Here is a 9,497-nt window from a genome sequence, read left to right as displayed (position 1 = left end):
TTGATATTTTAAAATGATTTTATTACAATAAAATTCGCTGTGGCCTTCAACAAAATTTTGGATAGTAAACATTACTCTTTAAATTTTACTCAAATATCTGTTTCCACGAATTGAGTTTTGCTATTGTCATGGATCCGAAAATTATAGGCTTATACTTCCTTATATCCTCCTGGCTCCTCAATTTACAACGGACAATATTCTGATAAATACATTACGAATTTCTATTAACGCTAAGAATATGGAAAACAGTTTAATAATGTTTTGCATAATAGTGTGAAAAGAAACTACTCAAAAAATTTGAATATCCTCCACTTACCAAGTATTTATTGAAAATTTGCTCACCTTACGCTATAAGTTAGAGACAAATTGTAAGCGGTTGAGATCGTTGAATTCCAATCGAACGGTGAAAATTTCCAAAGGCACGGTATGAACGGGTGCGTGGAATTACCCAAAGTTTTGGGATTCCTTTCGGCGAGAAAACGACAGCGATGGAGGTGAGAGTTGGAGTCCTTGACTGCAGAACATCATCTGGTGAAGGCAATACACGTTCGTGCCTGAATCTCCATATAAAACAAGACAACTCTGTTCGGAACTGGTCGTCTGAACCTCTTTCTCCTCTGCCTTTTCCTTTTCATGGTAGGTCGCCCCCCTAAAGATTCACTCGAAAAAGCTCTCGCCTTTGTCATTTTCTTTCTTCTCCTTCTCGCTTTCTGGTTCATTTCACAGCGAGCAACAGTGTTTTTCAGAAAAAGGAAAAACAGCGTCCCATCCATGCAATGTGCCAACTGTGATCTCGCGTTTGGTGAAAAACGTGACGTTTTTTCTTCTTCTTCTGCTTCTGCTTCTTTTTCTTCTCCTCTGCATCTCCGACGATTCGCAAACAGACCCACTTCAAACGTCTTGATCCCATTTTCCGAAATCTCGGAGGCGTCCTGGTTTCGAAACGCTTGAGTCATTTTTGATTCGTCTGTGATATTCTGCGTCCGCCGGTCCACCGAATCGAACGTGCTCTTCCGCGGGAAAGTTCCCACCTTTGAGTTGAGAATGAGAAAGAGAGAGACAGAGAAATAAAGGGTTGAAAGTTCAGCGAGTTCCTACCTCGTTTTCGGAGTTGGGCCATGTTTTTTTTTTCCTGATTTGGAGATTACCCTCTACTTTGGAGTGTCAGATGCCTGAGTGACTCGAGGATCTCTTCAGAAGCTGCAAGAACGAGTAGCATTAGACATCAGAGGAGCGTCCGGGTCAACCTGCAGTCACTCGCGAAGGAAGTGAGCTCCTCATTTTAGCATCTGAAGTCAACCTTCTCAGTGACTCCGGCAAAAGTTTTGATTTTCTGGAAGAAGAGCTCCATCTCGGGATAATGCGGTATTAAGTTTCTCTCCTTTTCTTTCGCTTCGAGACCTTGAAGGGTTCTTCCCATCCTTTGGGTTGTCATTGAGCCTCAAGATTCATCTTAGAGAACCTTTCTTGGAGATTGCAGGTTCTATTGGGACAATCTGCTTGAGAAATCATAGTTTAGTGCGGCTGCGTCTTGCCTGGGGGAGACAAATCCTGGGACTGAACTCCATGTCGTGGGTGCTTATGGTTATGCATCAAAAGCAAAGTTTTGGCTGTACCTATCTGGAGAAAATGCTGGAATTGATGGTTAACAGATTCCTGGGCTAAGTCATAAGCTTAAATTCGTGCGCCACGATTAGCAATCTTCAGTATGTCAGAGAATACGCAAGAAGTTCGATCTCTTGGCCTGACGCCAACATGGTCCGTTGCTACTGTATTGACGATTTTTGTCGCGGTTTCATTGGTCGTGGAGCGCTCAATTCACCGGTTAAGTACAGTAAGTATCATTCAGATATCATCTTGGGAGTCTCCAATAGATACGTCGAGTTCCCCAAACATATGCTCCTCTGCGCTGTTTTGAGGCCATGATGTTAGAAGATAGATCTGCATTCGTGAATGAATCTCAAATGTTGATCATCGTTTATCAGTCATAGAGCTTAAATTTTCTGTTGTTTACTTGCTAATTTATTCCGTTAGTTTAATTTTATGGGATAAATTCTTGCTCATAGTTCGTTTAATGAACACTTCCATTATGTTATTGATCGAGTTAACCATCTCTAATTCACGAACGGGTGTCTAGAAAGTTTCTCATGATGCAGTAAAAGTTAGTTTTTCATTCAGGTATCCGTGGCAAAGAAGATAAAAATCATTTGGGTACCATTTTGCCAAATTTTGCATCATATATTAAATTACAAATTTTTTTTTTCAAAAGCATGACTTTAAACCATGTGTAGCCTGTATGTTTGGCATGTTTCTTTTGATTTTGATCAACATCCCATTGGCAAAGAGTTATGATTAAGATCCCTTAGTGATTTGACTGCGAGGTTCTAGTTTAGCCCTGGGATTGGCGTGGGACCTTAAAATGTTATGATCGACATTCCTCTACGTTAGCCCTGTCTGAATATGTGAATAAAATGTGCACCACTTTTTCAAGAGATCACTTGGGATGGATGTTCGTCTTTTCTTTCTCTGTTTCCTTTTTTGGGCTAATGTAGAGGAAACCCATGTTCAGAGAGGTATCTGCAGGTTGGTAAAACTTCCTAGGGTGTGAGTTTCCTTGTTCTCGCTGCGAGGTTCTAGTTAACAAATGTCTCTTAGTGATTTGACTGCAAACATAGTTTAGGCATTTATTAGAATGGAGCTAGATTGAATTATGGCTTGTGCCAAAATCATTTAAGCTTGTCCAGGAGCAAGTAAAACATGTAAGAGTCATTTGCATTTTGAATTTGACTTTGGTCTCATGGGCATTATGCAGGGTTGTTTTTTTGTTATCTTTAATGCAAGTTTCTGTATTTTTCCTTTTTCTTCTGGGATATATTGTACAACACAAGTTTATGAACACAAAGGCTACATTGGGATATTCATTATCAGAAAGACCATTTCAGCTGACAAGTCTATCTTCTAATGTTTCCATTTCATTCTTTAAATTAATTTATTAGCCCAGAGTAGCTGATGAAAATTTCTCCATATACTGTTACAGTGGTTGCGTAAAACAAATCGTAAGCCGTTGCTTGAAGCTGTTGAGAAAATGAAAGAAGGTATTCATCCCCACACTCTTACTGATGATTGCATAGAATAAATTTCTCTTTCTGCACTACTGATGATTGATTACTGTGATCTCCGATCTTCGCCTCTCAAATTTTCTGACAGAGCTGATGCTGCTTGGATTTATCTCTCTCCTTCTGACGGCCACCTCAAGCATGATAGCTAATATTTGCATCCCGTCCAAGTTTTATGATCGTGCTTTTGCTCCATGCACGAGGTCTCAGATTGATGAAGACAAAGAGAACAATGGTTCCAAGGATCGTAAGATGTTAGCAGAATATTTCCTGAATCACTCATTCAGGAGAATGTTGAATACCTGGAGTCAGAATTCCTGCAAAAAGGCATGTGGATAATTTCTAGTTAAAATCTCATCAGTCATTGCTTTTAAACATGCTATAATCTCACATAACCTAAGGGAACTTCAACTTTTCCATTTGAATTATTTTGGCAATGGAAGTAACTGATCTCTTGCTTTGGTTTGTATTATGGAAGTTTTTTCTGGTGTAGTGTGACATTCATTTTACCTGTTTTTTCAGGGTCAGGAGCCATTTGTGTCGTATGAAGGTCTTGAGCAGTTACATCGCTTCATATTTGTCATGGCAGTAACGCATATATCTTACAGCTGCTTGACAATGTTGCTAGCAATAGTGAAGGTGAGAAACTGTTTAGAACAGCAGCGAATTCACTACTAATTCTCAGTCACACATGAGACCCATGTTCTGCAGCCTACATTCTGCTGGTGAAATAAAGGGATATTAGACCGCAACACCACCTATCAGTGGATACGCTCAATGAACTGTGACCCACACTTAATATAAGATAACGGGATTTTGTATACTCTGATCAGGTCAGGGGACGAATCAGCCATAAACCCTCGGCTCTTTTAATATTGATCTGAAAAAAAATATAAAGCTTGGATGCTAAAGAGATCTAGTATTGACACTTCATATTTTTATACTGCATGTCGCTCCATCCATCTTTTGGCTGCAGGACTGTTATTATTAATTAAAAATGCGGAAGATGGGGCATGGACATAGAAGTTTTTTATTGGCCATATGAAAGAATGTAATTTGAAGCAGCTGTTTTGCCTTTTCTATACATTGACTTGGGCAGATTCACAGTTGGAGATTATGGGAAGATGAAGCTCATGTGGATCGGCATGATTACTTAACTGGTCAGTTCTGAGCTGATTATCACACTGTACAATCAGCTTTCTCATCCTTGTCGGCTTACCTCTCACAAGCATCTAGCTTCTTTTTTATTCTCAGTGACAGTGAGCAGCAAATTTTTTTGTGTTTGAAACTAGTTTTGATGATGAGAAGGGGCTTTAAAGGGGGGTTTAGGCTTTAAAGAACCCTTCAATCAGCATTGGAGAATGTACACTTGGCATTGTGCTAACAAGTAGAACAATATTTGTGATGAACAAGACAAACATTGGTATTCTGATGAGGGAGAAAAGCATGGTTATAAGCTTAGAAATCACATGGAGAAGAAAGAAAGGAAACTCTAAGCCTATACTAGTCTTATCCTGGATCTCATGTTGTTATAATGCTACTGTAGTCAGTCATGTTGTTACTTAGCTGATGAAAGATTTTGATTCAACACATTTCATAGAGCTCTAATGTCTACAATTTCCTTTCAAGATAGCTATTTTGATCATTATTAATTGGTGAGATCCATGTGAATTGACCACCTCTTCTCCTAGCAGATATCACAAGAGAGTCGATATTACGGAGACAATCTACTTTTGTCAAGATTCATACAACAAATCCTTTGGTCAAGAGCAGATTTGTCATCTGGGTGGTATGTAGACTACTTCATGTTCTTGCATCATCTTCTTCCTCCTCCTCATCATCTTGCAAAAATTTTCGAGGTAAGAGGGAAACAACCTATATAGGGGATCATTAACAAGAAAAAAATTCTGTCACATTGAATAAGAAAAGATATGAAATGCCTAGAACATTATTTAGCTGGAACGTTTTGCATTATAATCGCGCAACTTAGTAACTGGTAACTTTTGTTTCAATTGGGTGCACTTATTTTGTGAAACATACTCATTCTGCTGATTTAATCTCTCTCTGTCTCTCTCTCTCTCGCGTGCGTGCATGTTGTTGTAGTCTCCTTCAGAATAATGTGCCAGTCTAATCTTGAGACAGCTGTGGAAGTGGGAATTCTTTCACTTACTTCTGTATTCACCTGAATACGCAGACTTGTTTTTTCCGTCAGTTTGGGCATTCAGTGGTTCGTGATGACTACTTAACTTTACGTAAAGGCTTCATCATGGTATGGAACTCCGAAATCTCATCCTGAATAAACTTCCAGATGCTTTTTAATTAATTCAATGTTTTGACTTGCTTAGAATTGCTTATCTTTGTCAATGTGAAGGAAAAATTTTACCTTATGATGAGAAGACGTATATGCTATACAATAGGAATTAGTTTAGGCAATAGGAGAGTGATGTGAAGTGGAAAAGTATATGTATGATCCATTAAGTCATAGCATTTCGATATTTCCTTGAGAGCCTCTGGCTTTCTTTCAGTTCAAGCTGATTTAGCTGTTTACCTGTTGGTAGCATAAAGGGTTGGTCATTTCGTCTCCATAAAACTTATTCTAACACTATATTTATTGCAAACAACTTTCCAGATCATGTGCTTTGCTGTGTTGTAGTGTGATTTCAATAACAAGGGCTTTTTACATGAGGAACTTCATGTAGATGGGGAAGTGGCAGATGACTTTGTCACCATACCAAATTATTTTCTGACAGTTGTTAACTTCACAAAGAGATTATATATACATTGCAATTGGTAATAGCTAAAAGGAAAAAAACTGTGATACTTGGCTGAAAGAGTACCTCAGATTAGAAATTGTACGATCATTTCCCATAAGATCATGACAAAACAAGCATACTAGCTTTTTTTTATAAGAAACACTAATTTTCAAATTGTTTGTCTTGCCCCTTTTCTTTTTCCTTCAATCCATTTTTACCCTTGCCCTATCTTCCTCCATTTTCTGTTGAGATGGACTTTGATGTTCTAATAGTCTTTCTATGGTTATAATAATCCCCAGATTAAGTTATTGTCTAAGAAGAGTAATATAATGCTGTAGAAGAAAGAGTCGATGTCCCTTTTAGATTTTTCATTCCTCATTCTATCTTAATTTTTGGCAGAATCACCACCTTCCACCAAAGTATGATTTCCACAGCTATATGATTCGCTCTATGGAAGAAGAATTCCAACGGATAGTTGGTGTGAGGTGAGGTGTTCTCTGGGATAGTCCTGTTAATACCATTGCCAATTTGTGCTGAATTTGCAATCTTCTCAGTGAAATCAGCTTTCTTCATTGACCGTGTGGCTACATTGACTAAGGAAGTGCCTGGAGATAACTCTGGCAATATCAAATATCCCTGAAGTTAACTTTGGCCATACCAAATTTCTAACTCATCATCAATTTATCTAATCCAAACATTCCTCAGTAGTATAATTCCTCTTCCCCTGAATAAGTATCTGACATGTTTCTTCCCTTGAATAAGTATCTGACATGTTATGATGATCAATAAGTACCATCGCAAACATTTTATGAATGATTAGAACTTATATATAAACTTTATAAGTGGAAAGACTTACAGTCCTTGATTGCAGACAGAAAACTAAGGAACTGAATTTCTCAAGAGTACCTATTTGCAGCATTGCCTGGCCCTTGGAACAATTATATATTAACATGTAATACCCTTAATTTCTATAGGAACCTGGGAAACTAACATCTTTTATTTCTCTTGCAGTGGTCCTCTATGGGGATTTGTAGTTGCTTTCATGCTGTTTAACATAAAAGGTAATCCATATTTCCTGAATGAAGGGAGAGCTTCAGTTATTTACAGGATCTCAGTCTGAAATTTGGTTGCTCATCCATGCGTAGACTTGTATTGCCTGATGGATTCACTCACGGTTTCATTTTATTCTTACAACTCTGCAGGGTCCAATCTCTATTTTTGGATAGCCATTATTCCTATTTCAGTAAGTTTTCTAGTTTACCTGCCTCATCTTTGACCAATTAGATGGACCTAAATTTAGGTGGAAATTGGTTAATACATTGACTAATAGTATGTAATGGATTGATTGTAGGCTCATCCTTTGAACTTTTGAGTTGATAAGTAGAACTGTGGATGGTAGCTAGTGCTGCCCTTTATAATCAGTTGAACTTGTGAGAAGACCCTTTGTCTCCATTCTCTAACTTCATGTCATTGCCATGTGGTGCAATTTTTTGTGTAGCTTGTTCTTCTGGTGGGCTCAAAACTGCAGCATGTCATCGCAACCTTATCATTGGAAAATGCTGGAATTTCTGGATACTTATCAGGAGCTAAACTGAGGCCTCGTGATGACCTTTTCTGGTTTAAGAAGCCTGAGCTACTTTTGTCCTTGATCCACTTCATTTTGTTTCAGGTTAGAATCATTTCTAGGATCTATCACAGCGGCTTTCATTTATTTTATTTTTCAGAAAAGCTTGTAATTCTCCATTTGATTAATTGACGCTAATGTGCCTCCAATTTCTGCTTGCATGACCCTTCGGCAGAATGCATTCGAACTAGCTTCATTCTTCTGGTTTTGGGTAATTGCTCTTCCACTGTTCTTTCATATATTAAGGCGAAGTTCACTCCATTCATTTTTAAACATCAGTTCAGGGTTAAATCAAATTTCATTTCGACTGAGTTCTAAAATTAACAGAAACTATTACATTCATGTGAGCTAGGTTTCACTTTGATGTGTGTTTCCTGAATTTCTTTATTTAATTTTACAGTGGCAGTTTGGATATAACTCATGCTTCATTAAAAACCATCTGCTTGTCTACTTACGATTGATTCTGGGGTAAGGATGGATTCCCCGAAATCAAGCACGTTCAATTCATTATAGAGGAGATATTGTTCAGTTGTTGCATGACTGTTGCAATATTACAGGTTTGCTGGACAATTCCTCTGCAGCTATAGCACATTGCCTCTGTATGCTCTGGTTACTCAGGTATAGTGCTGTTCTCCCAAACTCTGGGGTACAAAATGTAATAGGTTACTGAGGCGTAGCAGAATTGCTTTTCAGTGTAAACTCAACTAATGGAGGGAAGCGCCAAATTCATTCTTTTAGCTAAACTATCAAGTAATCATCCTCTGACAATGTTGACAGTTCACTGCAGTTTAAGTTTTTCCAGAAAGGTTTCAACCATATCTAGTTTCTGTGTCTGCATTTAGATTTGACAAAACTAGATGGTTGCCTTTTCTCATCTTGATTCACATGTTAAGCTGTCCAGAGCCTTTTGTCGCCATTCGCTATGTTAAAATCTTGATATAGCGACAAATTTTTGCCAAAAGAACAGTTACTCATCTGGAGATATGTATGGGACTAGTAAAAAAGTAGTTTGGTGCTTTATTGATATTGATTCTTCCTTACAGATGGGAACAAACTACAAGGCAGCCCTGATTCCGCAGAGAATACGAGAAACGATCCATGGGTGGAAGAAGTCTGCTAGGAGGAAGAGACGGCTTGGCATGTTAACGGATGATTCAACAGTACATACAGACACGAGTACAGTTATGTCACTGGACGAAGACGATCATCAGTTGTTTGATGAGCCCACAAATCCAACTGATGGATGCACAGAAATTGAGTTACAAGGAGCTCCTCCTACAATCGTCATTAGTCCTCGAGTTGCTAATGAGACGTCGAGTAGAGTTGGTACACCTCTCCTTCGCCCTTCTGCGTCTCTGTCTTCATCATCCCCTGGGAACTTCCATGCAGATGTTTTTTCAAGATGTAGTTCCATGCCAGCTAGAAGAGAATGATGAGTAAGGTTTTCATGGCTATGATGGGGGCAGCGAAAAGCTCGACTGGTTTTGTTTGTAATGTCACATTTGAGGATGCCATGTCAGAGTTAATCTTAAGAGCATATATTGCGAAATATAGATTGTAAAATTTCCACAGAGGATAGGCGAGAAAGTTAAAATGTAATAGAATTGGTGTAACGAGCAGATACTGACACGGTTATGATACAGGCCTTAGGCTACGTTTGGTTGTCCAGATTTCTAATCAGGATAGGACTGGATATGATAGGATATAAAATCCTGGGATTTTTTTATATCCTGTCCATTGTTTGGTGAATCGTAATATTTAAGTCGGATATGTTTACATCATATCATATACATTTATATATATATATAAATGACATATCATTATAAATGAACCTAAATGTTCATAAACGGAGATGGTGAAAATTTCTCGTAACACTATTCCTTAGTTTTATTTTTTATTTTTCCTTTTATATTATTTTCATTATTATTTCCTTTTTCCGCTTTCATAATTCTTTAATAAAATTTTATCAAACAAAACTATACTAACATACCTAAAATACAAAAA

At 38.0% G+C, this 9,497-nt stretch overlaps 1 protein-coding gene across 1 annotated transcript; it reads left to right on the top strand.

Annotated features, from left to right (window-relative positions):
- The first annotated feature begins 621 nt into the window (after nt 1–621).
- On the top strand, nt 622–9,221 carry LOC104450141 (MLO-like protein 11). Its single transcript, XM_010064582.3, has 16 exons — nt 622–1,365; nt 1,481–1,834; nt 3,038–3,095; nt 3,208–3,443; nt 3,639–3,755; nt 4,216–4,276; nt 4,811–4,905; nt 5,311–5,385; nt 6,269–6,354; nt 6,881–6,930; nt 7,072–7,112; nt 7,368–7,538; nt 7,669–7,704; nt 7,894–7,961; nt 8,051–8,111; nt 8,537–9,221. Exons 2-16 carry the CDS (start codon nt 1,709–1,711, stop codon nt 8,924–8,926), a joined length of 1,671 nt encoding a protein of 556 aa, XP_010062884.2. The 5' UTR covers nt 622–1,365; nt 1,481–1,708; the 3' UTR covers nt 8,927–9,221.
- Nucleotides 9,222–9,497: the final 276 nt, after the last annotated feature.

This window comes from Eucalyptus grandis, chromosome 6, assembly GCF_016545825.1.
Source record: "Eucalyptus grandis isolate ANBG69807.140 chromosome 6, ASM1654582v1, whole genome shotgun sequence".
NCBI classification, from domain to species: domain Eukaryota; kingdom Viridiplantae; phylum Streptophyta; class Magnoliopsida; order Myrtales; family Myrtaceae; genus Eucalyptus; species Eucalyptus grandis.
Note: the sequence above shows the minus strand (reverse complement) of the source record. Positions and strands in the feature narration are given on the sequence as shown.

Coding starts and splice junctions, on each gene's coding strand:
- LOC104450141 (XM_010064582.3), top strand. CDS start 1,709: ATGTCAGAGAATACGCAAGAAGTTCGATCTCTTGGCCTGACGCCAACA. Junction 3,444..3,638: donor GTCAGAATTCCTGCAAAAAG/GCATGTGGATAA, acceptor CTGTTTTTTCAG/GGTCAGGAGCCATTTGTGTC. Junction 8,112..8,536: donor TGTATGCTCTGGTTACTCAG/GTATAGTGCTGT, acceptor TCTTCCTTACAG/ATGGGAACAAACTACAAGGC.